The 24,601-nt window shown below is 27.8% G+C and overlaps 1 protein-coding gene across 1 annotated transcript in view; it reads left to right on the top strand.

Moving 5' to 3' along the window:
* LOC111623105 (triple functional domain protein-like) overlaps positions 1-24,601 on the top strand; it is a 304,942-nt gene that overhangs the window by 54,562 nt on the left and 225,779 nt on the right. The window contains exons 9-14 of the mRNA XM_023365589.1: positions 1,525-1,647; positions 5,924-6,115; positions 12,424-12,555; positions 18,147-18,221; positions 21,649-21,864; positions 22,823-22,945. Of these exons, the coding sequence (XP_023221357.1) occupies positions 1,525-1,647; positions 5,924-6,115; positions 12,424-12,555; positions 18,147-18,221; positions 21,649-21,864; positions 22,823-22,945 (861 nt within the window). The remainder of the gene's footprint in view (positions 1-1,524; positions 1,648-5,923; positions 6,116-12,423; positions 12,556-18,146; positions 18,222-21,648; positions 21,865-22,822; positions 22,946-24,601) is intronic.

Below are 24,601 nucleotides of genomic sequence, written 5' to 3'. Positions count from 1 at the left end.
TTTTAAATTATTGATTGATACACTTGTGCCAAAATTTATCTGTTATTTATTTTTTATAATTTAGTTATGTACAACAATAAAACTAAAAGTTTGAATAAACAACAAAATATTTTCAAAACCATTGCAGCTTAAATGACTTTATTACTATGACCTTACATAAATTATTTATTTTGACATTACTCAAAGTAGAAAAGAGAAATCAATTTCTTATACACACATTCTATAATCTTAATTTTATTATTAAATGGAAATAATAATTATAAGGAAAAACATTGTTAAAAATTTTCAGTACTTAACAGATGAATCTATTATTCCTAATTCTTAGAGAATATTTCAGTAGTACAAATATTTCTGTTAAAGATGATATCATTTCATCACCCATTAAAATTTTAATGCAATCCTTAGTTTGAGAAACACTGGTCTAGAACTTATTGGAACACTAAAGAACATTTGAAATCTTCTATATTCAACAATTAGTTTTTGGAAGCTAATAATTTAAATCTTCATGCAGTTATATATATTTAATACAATGTTAATGTTTTTGTGTAAAATTTTAAGATTTCATTATTAATTTAATATATAAATTATATATCTTGTAATATATATATATATATATAATAAGTTAAGTAATATATTCATGTTTTAATATATATAATTTTTATATATATATATATATACTGTGTATATATTGTTTGTGCTTTAGAAATAGATAAGGATGTTCAAAATTCAAATTATCATAGTTTTAGTATTGTTTTATTTATCCATTTTGAATTTGATTTAAAAGTATTAATAAATAACGATATCTATTTTATGTAATATTTGGTAGCGATATCAATGAAATGTCAGAATACATATCAAAGAAAAATATCATATATCATACAGATCAAAGAAAAATATGTAATTGAATACTTTAATAGAGAAGCATAGTTGAAAAAATAATTTTTTTATTTAATTAATCAATTTGCTAAAAGATCTGACTATAACTACAAATTTAAATACTGTGTTATAATTATATATTATATTCCCTAAAATGACAATAGAAATGTCTCACATTCATGTTGTAACTTTGTGACTAGATCTTTCTACATGTATACAAACAGTAAAAGTAATTTCATAATTAAATCTTGGGAAATATTAAAACTTTGAAATAAGAAAATGAACTAGGCTAGATAACTCTTGCAGCAACAAAAATAAATAGATATTTAAGGCAGATTTCCATTTCTACATGTGTGCAAAAAGTTTTAATATTTTCTAAAATGACTAATAACATTTCAGTATATTGATATATTCTGAGATATAATTGGTTATTTGAAAAATATTTTTATGTCTGATGATAGAAATGTTAGAAAGTTTAAAATTTGTAGAAAATGAACTGATGAAATTGTTAAAATAGTCATCACTGCTGAAAGTCTATTGTGCTAATAGCAAAGAGAGTTAAATTTTTTTCTAATATTTGTAAACTTAAAAAAATGAATTATAAAAATGCTAGTGTAATTATCTTAAAATTATTTTATATTTTTACAGATGTTTGATTGGATATATCATAATAGAGATTTATTCCTAATTAATTATGTTGAAATTGGCCACTCCTTTCAAGAAGCTAAAGATCTTCAAGAAGAACATAATCACTTCACTATGGCTTCAATGGTAAGAACTAAAATTTCTTTTTAGATATAAAATTGAATTTAGAAATGTTTTATTAAATGAAAATACAGGCAACCCCTGATTAATAGCTTCTTGTTTAATGTATTTTGGTAGAACATCTGATTTTTAATACACAATTTATATAGATTGTACATCTCTCTCAATACAACATTTATTTGATAAGTGTTTATAAAAAAATTTTTTTTTTTCAAAAATTGTTTCAATATACAGAGGAACCTTGCTTAACGAGCATAATTTGTTCCAGAATCTTACTCATAATGTGAAACACTCGTTAAGCAAGACAATTTTTCCCATATAAATTAATGTAAAATAAGATAATGCATTCCACACCAAAAAAAAAAAAATACTCAAATATTTATGTATAATGTTTATTCAAAGAAAATTATACAATATATATTGTTAAAGAGTGGGAATCATTATCATGTTTTCTTCATTTTCGTGAATGCAAATTCAATTTGCAAAAAACAAAAAAAAAAACAAAATTTTACATATAAAATGTCTGATAAACATGCCAAATTCTTGGGCCGTGTAAAGGCTATAATTAAATATTAGAAATTACAGGTAACTCTCGCATAACACGTAACTCCCATATAACATTTTTTGGAACGTAACTCCCGTATAACACGGGAGTTACGTTCCAAAAAATTGCCGTGTTATATGAAACAAAGAACTAGTGCAAAAAGGGGGGTTAGGTTCCAAAAATTAAAAAACGTGCTGTTAAATCCTTATTTAAATCAGATTTATTATTCATTTTTTGAAAGATAAAATACATATTTATTATTTAAGTAAATATTTTACCAGAGGATTATTTATCCTATATGATGATCTCAGCATGAGTATCATCAACTAGAAACAGTTTTTGGGTGTTTTCATTAATAGCAGTTGCTATGCAACGGGGAGTGCGCTACTGTTTGTAGGCATTTAGGAACAACGATGAAAGAAAGATGGCTGTGCCCACACTATCGATAATATCATGATGGAGGAATCTATAATTCTAAAATGAACTTTTAGAGGTAAAAGAAGAGTCCCATTTGTAAAATTTAACCACTAAATGGATTATTTGTTGAAAGAGCATTCAAAGTAGCCATGGAAACAATTAGAATGCTCACACAGAGTTACATGGAAGTATAAAAGAATGCAACCTTTATTACATTTCATGTTGTACAAGGGTTTTACCCAATTCTCGAATCGTGTTAGAGTGAATCCGTGCTATAAAACCACCGTGTTATACGGGGGATGTTCCCAATTCTCGAATTGTGTTAGAGTGAATCCGTCTATAGAAGTGCCATATTATACGGGGGTTACCTGTAATTAATTTGACTAGAGGTAGGCATAATGCTGCCATCGCATATTAAATTTAATAATTATAAATAAGTAATTTTTAATTTACACATTTTTAAAATTTAATTTAGAATTGGTCATTAAATTTAATATGAGATGGCAGTATAACTGTCTATCTTTAGTCAAATTAATTAATTTTTAATATTTAATTATAGCTTTTACCTAGCCCAAGAATTTGGCATATCGTTTGGCGTGTTTATTATATAACAGGCTATGGTTGTTGATGTTTATACGTAATATGTGTGATCACAAGCGACACTAACAGTAAGATGCTATCAGAATGAGTGCTAAACACAGACTGATGAAGCATGCGCACAATCTGAGACTTCTCCTCTCCTCGTCACTCATTAAGCGAGTCATTATTTTACAATTTGTTTTGCTCATTAAGCAAGGTTCCACTGTAATATTCTTAATGAAATAATATGAGAAAAAAGTTTTACATTTCATTCTTAATACAATTGGTTAGAACATTTCAAAACATCTCCAGATAATTCTAAAGTGCCCAGAGTGTCAAGAAATGGAATATGTTTGAAATGTTCTGGAATAATTCTCAAAAATATAGCATGGGCTGGAGCAATCATTATAGCTTGATATACCAGACATCTCTACAGCAGAAATCCCAAACACACTTTTGTGATATCACTAACTACAGTAGTGTCAGAAACATTGGTAAGAATGTGTTGTGATTTATTTCTTGTTTTTATAAATTCAAATTAAAAGCAATGGATTGGAATTATACTTCTTTAAAAATGTTAAATCTAAAAATAAAATATCTCTAGAATATTAATGAGTAATATTATACACTTTATATCCGATTTCAAGGAATTTTTCAAGGCAAACAAACCAAATAAAATAAAGGTCTAGTATTTATTTGTTAACCACTCTGCAGTGATCGACGGATATACTCGTCAAAGGTGATCACGTGGCACTGGAGAACAACATCGATATTCACAAAAACATTTTAGCCAAAAATTATCACGAAAAAAATTCACATTAAAAGGAATTATGTGACAATAAAGAAGGATTTTTTCTTTACTAGATTTAACTGTTTAAAAAATTTTTTCCAAAACAGAAACGAGAAAAATGTGTGGGAGAATTCTTAAAAAATTTCCCATGTTTACTCTTCACTATATCGTGATAGTGCCATATCTGACTAACCCTCTCTACAAAGGTTAACTTTTTCCAAATATTCCACTTTCAACAATTCCAAATGCATTTCACTAGTTCTAACTGACCTCATCAGTGGATACATTCGTTCATCAATTGTTGTTCCTTTATACTGGACTATTTCATCCAGCATGCATATACAGTCATACCTGTATTTAAATTAATTACATTTGCATAATTTTTTTTAATACAGAAATGTTCAATGATTCTTATTTTTAACAAATTTTTAGCCTTGTATATTTTAACATTATTTCTGTTAATTTTACAATTATAAAACTTTTTTTTTTTTGATTCTGATGAAACCGTGTTGTTGTTATTAAGCTGATTCTTTGCAGACACACTAAGGTGACATATATCAACACTTGGCAACTTATTGACTATTTATTCAGTTGGGACGCCTTTTACATTACGCGTTTCGGGCATTGGCCCCTCTTCAGCCAACNAATGTTAAATCTAAAAATAAAATATCTCTAGAATATTAACGAGTAATGTTACACACTTTATATCCAATTCTTGTTTTTTTTATTATAAATTTTTGTCTGTATTTTTAAAAAACAAATTGTCTCAATGTAGTGCCATATACAGTAAATGTGATGTTCAGCTAAGCATGGCTAAGCAATAAATAACAAACATTTTCATTTAATCATCATAAGAAACTTATTGTTTTTATCAGATATGAGGTCTGTTCGAAAAATACACGGACTAATGTCATAAAACAAAATTTACTTTATATAGAAGTTACATGTCTGGGTCCCCTTCAAAGTACTCTTCTTCTGAACACACATACTTATCCCAATGGTGTTTCCACTTGTTGAAACAGTCCTGGTATGTTTCTTTTGTAATGTCCTTCAATGCCTTCATCGCCTTTGCCTTAATCTCGGGAATCGTCTCAAATCTTCTTCCTTTCAAGGGTCTTTTGAGTTTGGGGAACAAGAAAAAGTTACAAGGAGCAAGATCAGGTGTGTAGGGGAGTGGGGAAGAACAGTGATCGAGTGTTTGGCCATAAACTCACGAATTCTGAGGGCTGAATGGGCTGGAGCATTGTCGTGATGGAGAAACCAGTCGCCACTCTTCCACATTTCTGGAATTTTGCGATGGATGGCATCCCTCAGACGTTTCAGAACTTCAATGTAGTAAGTCTGGTTCACTGTGGAGCCTTGGGGGAGGTACTCTTGGTGAACAACACCTTTAGCATCAAAGAAAACTGTCAGCATCACCTTGACATTGGATCGAACTTGGCAAGCTTTTTTGGGTCTGGGGGACCACTTGAAACATGCCGTACACTTCATAGCAACATCACCATAAGCCATGTTGAGCATAGCAAATGTTTCAGTTGCAGATTTTCCAAGTTTAACACAAAATTTCACAGCAAGTCGTTGCTCCGTCAGGTCATTCATTCTGAAATCTGACAAATGAAAAAATTGCACTTTACTAAAAACCGCATAGCTAATCAACAAATCAAGATCTCTGTAATCGGGAAATGGCTTTATCACTAGACGATCTGTACAAACCTAGCGACACCAAGCAGATTCCCCTGGAACCAACTGGAGCTGTGCAATTCAAACAGTCTATGTATTTTTTGAACAGACCTTGTACAGTTGAACAATAAAAGTTTAGTTTATTCATATTTCTTTTAAGAAAAAAGGTTTTTTAATGTTTTTAAGTAACACTAATAATTCAAATTGAAATTTATTGAATTATAACAATTAAATTTTAAGTATTGTGTTTAAAATGAATTTATTTCTTCTAGAATGTATATGTAAATATCAATCGCATTCTGACTGTAGCAACTAGACTCATTGAAGGAGGCCATTATTCTTCAGCTACAATTCAACAAATTGCAGCTCGATTAGATAGAGCATGGAAAGAATTTGCATCTGGTTTGGATGAACGCACAACTGTGTTAGCTCTTTCTGTTTTGTTTCACCAAAAAGCTGAACAGGTAAAATTTTGCACTGTTTAGTTCTACAAGAAAACTTTAGTCATATATCAAATTTATTCATGATCTTTTAATCATAAATACTATGAATAGGTAATTCCACTGAATAGTTTGTCTGGGTTTGTACTTTATCAGCAGGCTGGTATCATAGAGTTTTCCTGATATTCTTCATGTGTCTATTACTTTCTATGGGGCTAGTTTCCCATAGAAAGTCCTCCTGGGAGGTATCCTCTTGGCAAATTGCCAAAGTATTGCATTGTTTTATTCCTTCAACCAAATATCAATAATATTGAGTGCTATATAATAACATTTCTTTGTTTCAGTCTTTAGTTGATATTATGTTTGGATAATACTAGTACCATTGTATATTAACTTTATTGTTGTATATTTAACCTTATTTAATATTGTATATTATCTATATTAACTTATTATTTGCTTGTATGTAATAATATGTTCAATATTTTTGAAAGTTATTTAATGTCTCTGACTGAATACTTTAAACTTTATTTAATTAAGTACAAGTAAATATCTCATAAATTAAGGACAGTTATTAACTTGTAAAGTACAAATAATGTATATATGCGCACTGTATTATATATAATATAGTGTATATATACGTGAAGCCCAAATTTATATTGTATATAATATAGTGCTATATATATATACATATAAAATATATTTATAATATAGTAAAATATGGATATAGCTGAACTTTTGGGACTGGAGTCCATGTAGGACCGTCTGTTAAAAACCTGCTATTACAGTAGATGTTGTATTTTAAATAATTCATATACTTTATTCAGAATTTTGTTTTGTATGGATTTGAACTGTAATGCCCTGCTGCAAAAATGAACTTTTAAGGATTCAACACAGACAGAATGTTTTTATTTAAAACACAAATAAACAAAAAATTTACAGCAAATGAAAAGTCTTCAGAACCAAAGTTCTAAATCAAATTGTTAATATCCACTTTTCCAAGCATATAACAATTTGAAGAATCCAAAAACTCTCTACCTCAGTAAATATTCTCTTTACTTTAATTATTAAAATAAGATAAATTGTGAAAAACTAAATAAGGAAGGTTTTTCTAACAGATTGTTTTGATTATGATTTTGTTGTTTAAAAGAATAAATGATAAGAATATAATTCAAAAATAGCCAAAACATTGTCAAAATTATAGAACTATTTTCATGTAATAATTAATTAACATAATCAAAATTTTCTTAATTCTTCCCTTGCATAATCTACTAATGTTTGATATTCTAGGATAGAATTGTGAAAGCTACAGTTGGCATGTTTGAGGACACAAAATGATGACACTGAAGATAAGCATTGCATTTTTAAAATGATATTTGTGGAAATATAATCAATTGTACTGTATACGTCTGCTTAAGAAGTTTTGAAGAATAAGGAGGATAGGAAATTTTCCTGTTGTCTGCAGAATTATAATAACTTCTTAAATACATCTATAGTCAAACCTGAGGTTTTGAACTTAATTTGTTCCTAAAAGTTCTAAAACTGAAACAAATTTTTTCATAAGAATCAGTAAAAATGGATTAATCCATTCCTGACCCCAAAAGATATTTTTTTTTTTTTACTTTTCAGCTGTATTTTATGCATAAAAATGCCTATAAAGGCAATATAATATTATATATTGTAAGGTTGCCGACAGGATGCAAAAATGTCAAGAAGGTTGAGCGGTTGCTAAGGGTTGTATGTGGGCATTCGGCACTGAGACAGACTCTACGGTTACAAGAAACCGTTTACAGTAATACCCCGAACTTACGCAATAGGTGGGACCGAGCGATAACCACGTAAGTCGAATTCGTGTAAGTCAGGGTATATTTTCGCAATTTGTGTAAAATCCAAATCTGATGTATGTAAGCTAATAAATGTTCTCGTTAACCTTATATTGCCTTTTGATTTGTTCACGGTTACAAGAAATCACCACATAGTCTCTCAAGTATCTGTAGATATAACAAACACAGAAATAAATAACACAAATAAATTGTAGCTATGTGTCGATTTCACGTGGCACGTCTGAACATGTAAGCTAAACAATAGTGTGGGGGGAGTGAGTAATCAAGAGTTGCGTGGCATTCAAACAAAAGATGAATCGACGAGATTTGAAAATCGCGTAACTCCGGATTCGCGTAAGTCAGGGTAGCGTAAGTCGAGGTATTACTGTATTTGACACGTAAAAAGGTAACAAGATTTCCACAATCTTGGAAGTTCTATGTCAGCAGCAGCCTCTGGGTCTTCCTCTCCTTTCCAAAATAGTCCCATTTTCAAGGAGTGTTCCTGGTTCGCAAATGACCAATTCCATCAACGACTCGATGACTTTGGGATAATGTGGTCGACTTTCATTGATGGAAAGATGTCGATCGAGGTCAGGAGATGGAGACGAAGATGGGCACGACACACACACACACCCCACACAACAATAGATTCGCCACTTGGAACTTTAGGGAGAAGAAGCCGTCACATCCTTGAATTCTCAGGTTTTTATCCATTTTCCTCCAATTCCACTTTCCATTCCAATCTCCTCGTCACCTGGTGACAACTTGAGACCTTTTGGGCAAGCAGAAAGAGGTCAAAATCGAAGTTTAATTTGATTCCCATCTGGAGATAGTCGATCTTTGTTTTTCCATTGTTCTATTGTTTAAAAGTTCTTAAAAGTTTGCATCGTTTTTATTAAGAAAAACTACTTCTAACTTCTATTTTTTTTCTCAAAAAAAATAATAATTTTGTCCTTAAAAATAAATGATTTTAACACAAATTTCATTGACGTCAGACCTGTCCAGAGCCTCACAATATAATAATATTTTATCTATAACTATTTTATATATATATATATTTTTTTTCCGTTTAACGTTTCATCACTACCAATCGAAACTGAAACTAACACTGTACAAAGAAGTGTTATAAATAGACTCAACTCTGCCTGGATGAAATTAATCAAATCAATGAAGACAGACAAGTACTTTATCTACACTTTCCATATTATTATGTTAATATAATAAATAATAATAAAATATTATGTTTCAATTGATTTGATTTCTATTCTAATTTAAATTAAGTAATTTATTTTATTTTTAGTTTTAGTTTCAGTTTTGGTGTAAAGGCCAGTTTTAATTATTATTTTATTATTTTTAGTTTTTATTAGCTGGCTACTATATTATTAGCTGGCTTATATATTATAATATTAATAAATATTAATATTATAATATATAATATTAATAAATTTTTGTCATTTAATTTAACTTAAGCATATTTAAACACATTCTTGAATGCTATTTATGTTATGCAAATGTCAGTTAATGTAGTTTTTATTAATTAATTTGATTTAAAATCAACTGTAGTGCAAACCAAAAAACAGAAATCCCACATGCGCATTAAAATGTAATTTAAATAGCGGCGGCGTCCTGATTTGTATTGTGACACAATTCAATCTTGGCGCCACTAACTTCTGAATTGGCAGTTCTGTTGTTGTTTGGCTGAGCTGTTAACTTTCTTTTTCATAAAAAGTATAAGAAGTTGATCATCAGTGTCTGGCTTTGCTGAGTAGCTTGTTCGGCAACCGTGGGCAAATATGGTGTTCAAAATTTTGTTCATAAATCAAATTGTTTGAAAACTGAAGCATTTTGAAACCTAAGGTTTGACTGTATATACTTTTGTCTTAATTCAAAGTAAAAACACATTAATAGTGCTATTATTATGCTAAGCATGTAAAGTACTATATTTAGTTTGTTGCTCTACAATGAATTTTTCTTAAAGAGCCGGGACCTAACGGGTACTTTATGCGGGTTCGTGTTTATTAGTTGCCAGGCCTGGACTTTTAGCGTGCACCGAAATAAATTAAGGACAAAGTTAGTCACAAAAAAAATTTCAATAATAAATGTTTAATCAAGTCTAACAAATACTATGTACAAGATTTATAAACAAACAACAAATTTATTAAATAAAAATCAAATCACAATCAACCTGACAAACTTAAGTCTTATTCTAACTTAGAACTATTCCCCTTGGAATTCCGACAAAACAAAATTCAACTCTTAACTTAGATACAAATTCTCTTATAACTATCAATCCTAACCGTCACCTCAATTAATACTCGGAACCTTTTCTTCTACTCAAGACTTTTCTATTTTCAAATCATCAAAATCGAACCTTCAATCTCCTACTAGGATTTCCTATTCAACACCTTGTTCACTGCTACCAGCAGACCAACACTTTTGGTTCAGGAGCTCACCTCGTCTGTCTTCACTTGAGCTACTGTACTTATAGTCTGAGGTGACGTCACAGTTCTAATTGAGACACTCCCCTCATTTACATATCTACACGTAACATTCTTGTTTTCTCTTTGTTATCTGGTAGCTTATTTCTCGACAATACTTTGTTAACCTTTTACAGCATTTCTTTAACAATTATCGGAATGTTTAGTTTAAGGTTACACAAGTTCCTAGAAAATCTATCAGGGTGTCCCCCCTTCAGTGCGGACTTACAATTCTGCCGCTCGGGCGTGCACGTGAGTGCAAATGCTAGCTATGGTGCTGTCGTTTCGTTGTCGATGAGTTGGTTAATCTCTTATCTTCTTGTTCTGAACGTTCTGGGGTGATTGATGAGGAAACCTTCGTCCTAACTAAACATAAGCCCCAAACAAAAATATAATAAAAGCAAAATAAAAGTAAAATAAAAATAAAGCTCGGACTTGGTTCCTTACAAGCACAAGTGTTCACTAAACTTTGATTTCACTGTATATAAATATATAATTTGTGTAATATTTTCTATTGTATTGTATATCTACATAAATATCAGCTTTAATTGATATTATGACAGCTATATTTGAAGAAAAAAGTAGATACATGCATGGTACAAAACTGATTAGATTGTTTCTTTAAATAAGTATTTACTATATTAATATTTTTATTGATTAGTTTGTATATACAGTAGACCCCCTATAACACTTAGATACGTTCCACGCTAATCGAATTTTACGTTGTAGGAATGATTAAATACATGAGCCAATCGCAGCCCGATAGGTGTAAACTTTACGGACTAAGGCTGTTTGAAAGGATTTCTTCCATAAAATTAACCGATTCTAGACTAATTTGACTCAACATTTCCAAAACACATATAATTTTTTGGGAATAATCTGTATAAACTATGCTATAAACAAAAAATTATAGGATTACTTACTGAGTGTGTACCATTTGACTACGCCGTTGCTCAAAGCTTGTTTTCGTCGCGGAACAGCGCATGAAACAGTGGCCACGATTTCTGATAACGAATTTTTCGCAGAAAAATAACTTGATCTTTGGAGACATCATTAATATAAATAATTTTTATGGCCGTTGAATAAGAAGTGTTTCTTTCACAAGAAATGTATAAAATTAGTGCTGTATTAGACTTACAGTACCTAATTTACATACTGTACAGACGATAATAAACTCAACTTACTNATGAAATTGTTTTGGACAACTAGAAACGGCATTATAAAATTACATTCGATTCTTTATCATCAATTATCTGCGCCAATATTTAATAATTTGATTAAACATGCATGGTTTGCTTCTGGACTCATAAATGAAAAGTGTCAATTCTTAAATGTAAAACAAGTTTGTTTTTCTTTTTTAAACACTGACAGTTTAAATTGTGTTGAGAATAATTGCCAAAATCTTCGATTTGTTAAATGTGCAAGGAGGAAAGTAGTTCGGCTGCTCATCCACTATTGGTCCAGATTCTATCAATCTTGTCGCGGAACAAGTCGGCGACGACGTTTTAGGAGGTCCTTTATACGTATGTTGCTACAATGTTTTCGCTACGTTATAGGAACGCACGTTATAGGGGGGTTGACTGTATTATTTTTTTAATTGATGTAATTTAGTTTTATTATAAGTGAAATGATTTACTTTTGTACATGCAGAATATGTAAATAAAAAGCTTATTATTAAACAGAAGCAACATTTAAACATAAAAAAAAATTTAAAGATTAATGTTAATATTTAATCAAAATATTTTTCATATATAACGTTATGGTATGGAAATAAACAGAAGTATCTCATTCCAAATTTTTAAAATGAAGACCAGCTTGAAATTAATCTTAGATTATTTTAGTATAATCTATCTACATTTATGTAACTTTTGATTTATATTTGTAATTTTTGTAATGTATATTATAAAATCTAATAATAATGATAATATTTACATCTGTTCAGAGTAATTATAAAAGTTGTATAATATAGAAAACTGTAAGGATTTTCATATTATTAATTTTAAATTAACTGTTTTTTTTAAAATCACTATTTTAGTATTTAGATAATGTTTCAACGTGGAGTCAAGCATGTGAACTTGGTTCTTTACCTCGTGAAGTAACTGATTTAGAAGAACTCATTCATCAACATCAAACCCTTTATGAATCAATGTGTCAGGCATACACAGAAGTAAGATTTTTTTCTTGATTTTTAATGTATTTTTAAAATTAAATTACTTGTTTAAAAATCATTATAAGTTCTATTCAAGTAGAATTCATTTTATATTGTAATTTTGCATTTTTTCAAAAACTTTTTAAATTAACATAAATTTTGAACTTATTTAACTTACAATTATTATTTGATTAATATATAAAATCAAAACAAAGCTATATTAACTTAATGAAATCAGATTTCTCTATAAAAAAATTTTTATATATTGTAATAAATTTAACCATTGTATTTAGAAATAATATTTCTAAAAGTGTTTTTTGCAGTAAAATATCACATTTTGTTTTTATACAAATGATTTTGCAAATTAAATATATTAGGATTTATATACAGTGTATGAGTAAATTTTATATATCAAAAGAAATGATAGGCAAGCATTTCCTTTTGATGAATGAACCATAAAATTTGAAACTATCAAGTTTATGTATAATTTCTTTTCTAGAATATGATTTATAATACAAGAAATTCATTATTAAACAGTTTCGTTATTACTCTTAAAGAAGATGGACAAAACATCATTGTATTTTTAAAATAATTCTGTATTTACAATATTGTTCTATCTCAGTAAGTCTGTATAATGTAAGTACATTATACAAAATAATAATTTAATTTATATAGTAATTTTTTCATACAGAACAACATTAAACAATTTCTTCTGACTTGACTTTATGAATGATTATCATTTCTTACATCATGGATACTGATATCTGATTAAGTTCCTGAGATTTTTTGAACATAATTATAACATTGAACAGCCATAATATTGATCATAATTATAACATTAAATTTAAAAAATACTTATTACTAACATGAAACTGAGTTACATAAAACAGGCTATTTGATTGTGACATTTTGCAACTAGCAGAGAAAACTTCATTGACCTTTTTCTTCTTCTAAGCAGTTTACACAATAAATATTTATAAAGTCTGAAAATAGATCTCTCTAATTTTTCTGACAACTTTGCTGAATAGTATTTTTCTTAACTATTGATATTATTGAAGCTAATTTTTTCCCCCCAATCATTATAATTTTTCATCAAATCTATAATGAATAAATATACTCTAATGGTAATAAATATTTATTATCTCTTAATGATTATTTTTTTATGTTTCTAGAATATATTTTATGAGATAATGTAAATATAAAATAATGATAATTTATTTAGTATACATAAAGAATTCTGGATGATCAAGAAAACTGCAACTATCTGAAATAGCATCTACAATAAATAAAATATTTTAAATGTCAATTGAGATATTTAAGTTGTAACATTTAATTAAAGGAATACAATAATTATTTGGATTTTTTGGCAGTTATAGAGCATGATCCTGACTTAGAATTCTAAGTAATCCTGCTCTTATAAACAAAATTTAAAAAATAAGAGTTTTCTTTTAAATTATGAAATCTTTCAAAATATATCTATATTTATTAGTAATTTATGAGCAGTTGACAATAATTATTACTAACTGACTATTTCATTTATTAAATATATTGTCAACAATAAGAAAATATGAAAATGATCAAATTTGTTCTTAAAACTAAGCTCCATGGAATCCTATGGCATTGCAAACAATCTTCAAGGAGTCTTCAAATTGAATTTAATTATATTGGTTGCAATATTATTATTGTAATGCCCTTTGTATTATAAGAAATGAACTAATTGAATCAAATATTTTTTAATTGTTTTTAAATTATAAAATTTATCTAACTATAAAAAGCTGTATTACTTAAAAATAAAAAGAGTAATGAAGTCTTTCACCCATTCGTTATTTACTTAAATGTAATTACTTAAGGTTCTGCAAAAATAATAATCAGACATGAGTATTCTGTAAGTTAATGTTAACTTTTAAGATCACTGTTCTAAATCATTTTTTATAATCAAAAATGCAATTAATTTAAGATGTAGAAAAATAAAATTAGAAGTTTTTTTTAATACTGTGTCTCTGTTAATATTAAATATAATTTACAAAATATCTGTGTAATGATAAATAATTGATTTGATTTATTTAAAACAGTGTTTTTTTTTGTTTTTTATTTTCATGAATTATTACCACAAAATGCTAATTTATATACAGAGGTTCTTTTATTCTCTAGTACGTATAAAATGCTTTTTGAGCCAGATCAGCTCACAATGAGATACTTTTCAAAACTTACTAAAATTGAACAATTAAATCAAAAGAACTTAATAGAATTAGGAACAGTGTAAAACAGCATAATGTCATACTACTATTCAGTTCTTTTGATTTAGTTATAATATTTTATTTGTGGTGTTAATTTGAGAGATTGGAGAAATATTGTGATCTTTGATGAATTTTATATTTTAGCTTCTTTATAATCCTTATTACATTATTTATAAATGAAATAGTATTTGACATTTGCACTAGCTATTTTTTTTGTTTATTACAGTTACATTATCATCAAAATTGACAATAAAAACAGAAAATTCTTTGAAATTTTTACTAAAAATATAATACAGTAATACCTTGACTTACGTGAACCCAGAGTTACGTGATTTTCAAATCTCGTTGATTCGTCTTTTGTTTGAGCGCCACGCAACTCTTGATTACTCACCCCCCACACTATTGTTAAGCTTACATGTTCGGACGTGTCGTGCGGAATCGACACATAGCTACAATTTATTTTGTGTTATTTATTTCTGTGTTTGTTATATCTACAGAGCCTTGAGAGGCTCTATGTGGTGATTTCTTGTAACCGTGAATGAATATAAGAGATAAGATTAACGAGAACATTTATTAGCTTACATACATCTGACTTGGATTTTACACAAATTGAGAAATTATACCCCGTGTTACGCGAATTCGACTTACACGGTTATTGCTCGGTCCCACCTATTGCGTAAGTTCGGGGTATTACTGTATAAGAATTCATTTTCATATTTAGATAGATAGTTTTGTAATTGGAACTTTTTCTGTTTACAATAACTAAAAAGCATTGAAAAACTTAGGATTCAAAAAGCAGAATACATTTTATGATCATTTGGGAATTTTTTTAACATTAGACAACAAAAAAGCTTGTTCTAAATATCAATTCTAGATCAGTGATTTTCAACCAGTGTGCTGCAAGAGGATTGTAGGTGTGCCACAAAACTTTTTGAAGGTTATAAAATAAATTATTTTTGAAAGATATCCAAAAAATAATAAGTGTACATGCCAAAATTAAAACTTTTTAAAATTGATTATGAGTTTTTCATTATTATAATAAATAAACCTATACATAATGTAGTAAAAAGTATATATTCATAAGCAAAATTATGTGCATAACACCGGGTTATTTCATATAAAATGAAATTTTCTTTTAATCAAAAATGTATCTTTAATTTTTTATATTTAGTTCAAATTATTTCAACTTAGAAATAGCAGGACATTGGGCAGGTTTCTAAATGCAATTATGCCACTTTTAAATGCAAATTAAGACTAATGTTAATTGCTTTTCTTATGTAAATGAAAATTATTAATTTACATAACTACTACTGTAACTTGCTGCTATCTTAAGGAACAACAATACTGTTTTTGTGAATTAAATAAATTCACAAAAAATATAGACAAAAAGAATTAGGTTAAGTGGCAAGAAATATGGCAATAGAAACAACTTTAAATTACATGATTTGTTTTCCTCTGCATTTCATTATAATTTAAATGTGCTGTGGAAATTTAATTATAGGTTTTAAGTGTGCTATGAGATAAAAAAGATTGAAAAACACTGTTCTAGATATTAATGTGAATATCTGTTTAAATGTTCATAGATGCTGTATTAATGTATTATCACAAGACTGTTAATTTTTAAGGATTGAAATATGGAACATAAAATTTTATAAACTTTAATAAATGTAGTTTTAGTACAATAAGCTCTTCATTTATGCAAGTAATTGGTTCCACAAAAACATTCTGCTAATTAAAATCGCATAAATGGAGTGATTACTGTAATGTACCTTTGACAGTACCATTATTTATTAATCTATCATGTATCTGTGGTATATGATCCATAACCTCTATACCTGTTTATTAAATCTTGTTTATTGGGCTGTAATTTGAAAAATTTTACACTTATAAATTCACACTGTCGTCTGTCTGTCCATCTGTCTTTCTTTCATCTTGAACAGAGCTAGATAGATGAAAGACAAGACCAGATATGGAATCCTTAGGGGCAGAAGGCACTGATTAACTGTATGTGGACTGGTAGTCGTGTTATTTCAATTCAAAACTTCCCCTAAAAGGTGTTAGATGACCAGCATGACTCTGTTGTTAAAGGAAAAGTATGATGTACAGGGGCAAGCCACTACTAATTTGAGGTGAAGAGCATATATTTTAAATTAAATAAATTAAAAATATGATTAGAAATATCAGCCCAGCATTGTGACAGTGTCACAATAAATAATTGCTTGTTTTGTCTCTAAGAAATTTAAATAAATAACTCACAACTTTTTAACATTACATACAGTTTTAGTATTAATTATATCATATTCTTGCTTTATAAAGTTAAAGATATTGAAGACTTAATTGCATTTAAAAATTTATAATAGAAACATTTTTGTAATGTAAATGTAAACATGTTAACATTATTCCTGTTATTTTTAATGTAAAGTGCATTCAAATATCAATTGTTTCAAACTACTAAATGTCTTTTAAGAAGGCAATATGGATGTAAAAAGATGTTTGAAGAAGTTATAGATACATTTCGGAATAAGAATAATATTTTGTTGAAATTTTTTTAAATGTTAATATTCTGTTCTGTTTGTTTCTTTTAGTTATTATGTTTAAATGTTATTAGTCTTCTGATGATAGAGCAATTTATACCCAGAAATGTTCTGCAATAAATTTATATTGACTTCTATAATTTTGGTAGTTTGTATTGACTTTCTTTGGTTTGTTTCTGAAGTTAGAGACAGGGAAACATGTACATTTAAAAACAAGACTTCATCAAATATAAGAATGGTAAGAATGAAACAAGTGATGAACAGAGAACCAATAATCAGTGTGAAGAGTTAAAAGTTACATATTCTCCAGTGTGGTGTGCTGTTAAGAATGAAACAGTTTTGTTTACAAGTGAATAAATTCAAAACATTGTAGTTAGGTGACTATCTTATGTAATATTATCTAAATAGCAAAATTTCTAAATTTTCTACACGAATAGAACATTTACAGTTATAATTATTGTCTATTATAACAAAGAACATTATAAATTTTATTATTTCAAATCTGTTTTGGATAGTTGCAGTTTTTAGATCAATTAGATCAATAGATATAATTTTATTTATTGTGTGCATTTTTTTAAAATAGAAGTTTGAAGTATATGTATAATTTTTTTATAATTTAATTTATATGTTTGTTATTTTATAAAATCATAATTTATTTAATTTTTTTAGTGGAAAATTCAATGTTAATGTATTTGTTGAAATTTTCACTAATGTAATTAGTGAAATAAAATCTCAGTGATAAAATTTTCTATCTGAAATCAAAATATTTTCATTAAAGAAGCTTGCTATTTCATAAGAAAATAATTTGTCATGCTCTGACTCTTTTTTACTTCTTCAGGTGCATAGTACCAGTAAAAAACTTCTTTATCAACTGGATCATCTAGTTCAAGTGTGCCATCGACCAAAGGTGGAGGTGATGACTAATAACTATATATGCATGAGACCTTCACTATTGCATGTTACTAAGATGGCATTAGTTAATTTGGCTGCCTTTTGTTTCTTAATTATCACTTTCTTTTTATTAGAATTTTGAGATTGGTGCATGAAATTTTTGAGTGTTCCTTTATTTAATTAAGTATTCCAGATCATTTCAATAATGATATTTTTTAGTTTTTGAGAATTTTAATAAAGCTATAATAATTTCTTGAATGTTTCTATAAAATTTTGATAATTTGTAATTAATAAGTCTTTTGAACTATTAATTACAGAAATAATATAAGAACAAGAAATTATATTCTTCATTAATAATTAATTTTTTTTTGTTTGTTTTATTTGTTTATGAATTATGTTTTAATCTTATGTTTATGAATTATGAGTTTTAATCTTATAACTATTGCTCTAAAGTGTCATTTTGATTAAATATATATATATTATATATTTGAAAATGTTAAGAAAAATATATATTATTTAAGTTTAGTAATATTGAAAATAAATTTTTAAACAATATGACATGCATAATTTAGTTTGAATAAAATATATTGGCATACAAACCTTAACAATTAGTATTAAATTGGATTCACACTATCAAACAAGAAATCAACGTGTCATGGATTGGCAGACATGACAAATTATGAAATATTCACATTATCAGACACATAACAACAAACGATTTGCCAGTTACTATCTGAACATGTTCAGAAATTTTTCTATCAATGACTTTACTATAATATCTGTGTTACTAAAAACATTGAATAAATGTAAAATAGAGGAAGAATATCAGACTTTTTCTAAACCAAACATTTTTTTAATTGTTATCACTATACATTGGATGAGACATGTTATAAAGTTCTGGATATTCACATACAAATTCTATTAATTTTTCACAGTCTGTTTTTAAAAATAATAAAATATAATGTATCTGCACAACATGAATGTGATACTGAATTGCAAAATTGTTCATACTATAATACATCCACACATCAAAGACACACATGGACACAACACACACTACTTTCTTGGATTGTCTGTTGCATTATTGTTCATGGCATGTCTTTTTTATGCTGATTATGGTTAATATGAATATGATAACTTAAATTTAATAAGATGATAATTTGTCATGTCATTTCTTGTATGATAGTGTAAATGAACTTTTAATTGATCATTTTTATATAAAATGGCATAACATTTGCATATAACCTGCACAAGTTTTTCTCTATACTCATTAATATTTTACTCTTAATACCTAATACAATGTAAATGCTATACAAATACAGTAGTGTCTGCTTATAACAAACTTGTGTGGACTGTCAGAACTGGTTTGTTACATCAGATAAGAAATAAAATATAGTCTAATTTTGAAAAGCTAAAGCTTAATGTGTCAAAGTGAAATATAACAAATTATTACATAGGAAGTTGCCTGTTAAAACATTAATATAAATGCATATAGTTAGTTTAAAAAATTCTGTTATTTTTATTTATCAATTTTTTCTAGTTGCATAGCATTCTGTAATATACAGTTCCATCCCAGCAAAATTATTTAAAATATTTTTTGGAGTATTATGTATTTGTAAAAACTCAAATAACAATAGTGTTTGCAAAACTGCAGAAATTGGCATTATCAGAATGTCTACGTATGTTGTATCATCATCATCATCATCATCATCATCATCATTGTTCTCACTAGTTTCATTCAATTTTTGGAAGACACTGAAGTTATATCATCATTGGTCAAAAGTTTCCTACTAATAACACTGTCATCAATCTTGACATATTCTTTAAAATTTAGTCAGAAAATGCATCCAGTAACTGATTTGAAACATCTTGCCATCGAGATTTGAAACATCTTGGGATTTTTTGATTTACTAATTACTAACAATATATTTTTTTCATTCCCACAAAATTTGCTGTTAGTAGAATAGTAATTCTTTCTTTAGATAATTTTTCTCCTGCACAGCTTTCTCGTTTGAATTTTAGTATCCTGGTGTAAGCTTATAAAAAAAGACTTGTTTCATCTGCATTAAAGATATCATGATCTTGGAAATTATCTTTAATTTTAGATCATGTATTTTGCAACCAGTCTTCTACCACATCCATGTTTACTGTAGCTGCTTCTTTAACAATTTTTTGGCTTCCAATACTATGTCTTTTTTAAATCTATCAATCCAACTTGTACTGCATTTAAACTTGGTATGCTTTTCCAATTTGCTTCCTAACTTTTCCACTTTTGACTGCAATATAGCATTACTAATAGTCATGTTTTTAAGTCTCTGTTGAGAAAACTGCTTTAACAATACTTGATCTAATTCATCATGTGCTGATTTTCTAAGCTTTATAACATTTGAGTTATCGTGTTTGAAACTTAAGAGTACTTTACTTCACTAATGAATTGTTTAAAGAAGAATATTCTGGAAACAACAGCATTTTATTGTGATGTGATAAACAACAATCCACAGTTTCTATGTCAAAGAGAAGAAAATCTCATCAGTTTCTAAATTACTAACTGTTTTAAAAAAAGATCAGTTTTCCTTGGAGAAGGAGATATTCCACTTAAAAACACATTTTTTTTTCTTCCAAAAAACAATCCTCCTCCATACAAATATTCCCTTTTATAGCTGAAAAAGTTTCACCTCTATTTTACAAATAGACCTGTTTAGTTCTCACATGCTTGCATTGAGTGCCACAGCTAAGTTGGTTGGACAATACAACAGTTCTCAAAAAGTTTTAAAATAAAATATGATGTGCACAAAATTAATAACAAAAATAGTGTAAAGAAAATTTCATATAAAAATTAGCTTTAATAGTTAATATAAACTTTTATATATACTGTATAGTGAATATATTATGATCAAATAAAGTTCTAATATTTGCATTTTTTAAAATAAAATTTTATATTCTTACATTATATGTCCTTTGGAATTAGCACAAAGTTGCTGTTAAAAACAAATCATACAGGAACACTTCTTTTTGGTTTATTTTCTGTAATTTATTAAGGATGTGCATTTTGGGTTTAATACCCCTCTTCAGTCCTAAAAATTGAAATTGTTTGAAGGATTTATACACACATGTATATATAATGATAAATATCACTAGTATATATATCACTAGTGTTTTGTAAATAGTAGTCTAAAAATAATATTTTTACTGATCAATTGATTTAAAATATTAAATGACATGTCTTGTATTTCTTTTAATTTTACATTTGGCTTTATTGTTTTTAATAATTTGCTTGCATATTCTTCTAACACAAATTGCTGTCTTCGTCATTTATCTAATCATTCTAATTTTTTGAAAAAAATTAATTCTGTTGTATTAACATTGTGTGTATAAATTATTTCATATTTTTATTATGATAAAATTTGAAATATTAAGTTAAATTTAAATAATTCCATATTATTATTTAGGTACTTAATGAAGGAAAAGTTTTATTGGAAAATCATCATTCAAATAATCACTACTGTAATCCTGCATCTGATTATTCTGATGGTGCAAAGCATGTTCTGTCAATCATTCATGAGATTTTAGGCCATCACAGAACTTTAGAATCTCTTTGGCATGGAAAAAAAATTAAATTACATCAGCGTCTTGCCCTCGGATTGTTTCAAGAGGATGTTCGTCAGGTATAAAATATTTCTGCATATAAAAAATTCTATTCATTTTTTTATTCTGTTTAAAAATATTATACCAAACAATCTTTTTTAACAGGAACAAAGATTAAGACCATTTTCTGTTTATTATTCTGATTTATAAAATTGTTATAATAGTTATTATTGTAATTATTTAAAATTTTGTAAAATAAAACATTACTTTAAGTTAAGAATAGCATTATAATTGCTACTTTATAATTCTATAATTAGAATTAGGTGAACTATTGTATTTTTGATGATAAAATATGTGGTGATTTGAAAGCTTTTTATTCTTGATCATAATCATATCATTGATGATTAAATAACTCAAAGCACAGTAAAACCTGTGTAAACCAGAATTGCATATTGCTGAATTAGTTTTCTGTTTTGAAGAGGTTTTAGTGCTGCCTTGTTCTACTGTCAGAAATTCTAATCAGATTACCATAACTCAGAAACCAAATTATTCTGTGATCTGATTTCTCAAGGAGAAAAATTTTAATACTCTAATTCATTGTTAGCTTTGATCTCTGTAATTATCAAAATGCTAATCAATTTGTTTTTGAATACTCAATACTAGTTAATTATTAACTACTCTGTACAAAGCAAATTGGCATCATTGTGACATTATTTTGAATATAAATTACAAATCGTTCCAAGCGTATTAACGTTTTGGAATGAAAGCAGCTGTAGAACATAATAAAATTTTTTAATGAAAACACACGCGGATATAATGCGCATGCATATATAACCATGCATGTTTGCATATTTGTATAACTATCTAAAACAACGTATTTAGCTTCACAATTTGGAGGCGTTTAATGCAGGCGCATTATAATCGCGCATGTTTTCATTTAAAAATTGTGACATTGTCTATTCTCATCATTTTCATCATGAGAATAGACAGTTATTTTTCAGCAACAATTTTAGTGATTGATTGATTTTAAATTACTAGGTACTAGATTGGTTAGAAAATCATGGTGAAGTCTTTCTTAGGAAAAACACAGGTATAGGTAAAAATTTACAACGAGCTCGTGCCTTACAGAGAAGTCATGAACATTTTGAAAATGTTGCACAGGTAAAACCTTAAGCTATTAACTTGGAAAAAAAATTAAGAATGGAAAAATATATAATGTTTTTATTTTTCTCTATATAAATAATGTATATTGTGTATTTATATATATATAAANCCATTATATATATATATATATAAAATCATAATCCAAATTATTTTGTATTTTTTTATTAAATTATTAAACTATTTTGGCCTAAAGTAGATGGATGCTATCTATTATAATATATTAATATTAATAATATATTTTTACAAATGTATATATTTATTTTTTATTTTAAGTTATCAAGTTTTTATGATGTCAAGATTACATATATACAGTAAGGCCTTGTTTAGTGCTTAGGATGCATTCCTAGACGACAAAATGCTAAATGAAACAGCATTAAATGAGGTCATTTTAACACAATTTAAATAGGGAAAGGAGAACACACAACTAAAAATAAACAAATTTTACTTTAATTTTAAGTAATGTTTATATTAATTTGCATAATAATGTATGTTACATAACACACAAACATAAGCACACAGAAATATAAAGTTCAATTTTGTAATGAAGGTCCTGGCTCTTCTGAAATTCTTGATTTTTGCGATGAAGTTGTCTAGTGTCATTTGTCACTTTCCCTTTTTCTCATTAAGTAAATGTCAGTAGCAGGAGATTGCATCTAAAATACCTCATCTTGTTTTTGCACTTCTTTCAAAATCTGGATCATTCATTACATTTTGATCAACAATTTCAGTTATTGTTACCAAACTTTTACTAAGGAAATCTGTCGCAAGTTTTTTTGGTTCTTTATTTTAGAATCGTTATTTTCCAGTTCTATATGAATTCCTTGTACTGCCAATTCTTGAAGGTCGTCATTGGTAACGCTCTCACTAGAAACCTGCAGTAACTTCTCAATATCCTGTTCATCTACATCTCTTAGCCCTGCTGTATTGATTAGGTTGACAATTTGGTCAATGATAGGCTTTTCTTGTTGAGAATTATTGATACCTCCGGCCAGACATTCTTCCACACTCTGTTCATGCAATCATCAGTTAATTCTTGCTAAGAGAGGTTGATATTTCCTATGGTATTCATGATGTTATATTTTTTCCAAAATTGCACAATTTATTCTTTATTTTCACTGTTTTATCAATAAGTTGTTGAAATGTGCAACGAAGCTAATATGCATAAAATTGGCAGAATTAATGATATAGTGTTGGGTGGTAGGAAAACTATTTCAACTGGAATGCAAGTGTTTAAGTCAAACAAGTTGGTGGAATGGCTTGGACCATTATCCATCAGTAATAGAGCCATTGGTTCAATTTTTTTAAATTCTCAGTAACATTTTACAGATGGACAAAAATATGTGGTAAACCAATTTTGAAAAATGTCTAGTGATCCAAGATTTCTTATTAAATTCCCAAATCATAGGTAAACTAGATTTTAAAATTCCTTTTATGGCTCTTGCCATTTTGGAGTAATACACAAGCAATGGTTTTAATTTAAAATCACCATTGTTGATATCACCCAGAAGGGTGAAATGTTCTTTTGCAGCTTTGAATTCCTTTACTTGCTTCTGGTCATGTGATATAAATGTGCACTTTGGCATACTCTTTCAAAAAAAAGTTCCATCTCATCATCATTAAAAACTAGTTCTGGAAGATAATTCCCTCTTTCAA

Source organism: Centruroides sculpturatus, unplaced genomic scaffold (genome assembly GCF_000671375.1).
Source record: "Centruroides sculpturatus isolate CEXI.00-Female unplaced genomic scaffold, Cexi_2.0 scaffold144, whole genome shotgun sequence".
Classification (NCBI taxonomy): Eukaryota; Metazoa; Arthropoda; class Arachnida; order Scorpiones; family Buthidae; genus Centruroides; species Centruroides sculpturatus.
This window is presented reverse-complemented; position numbering and strand designations above follow the sequence as displayed.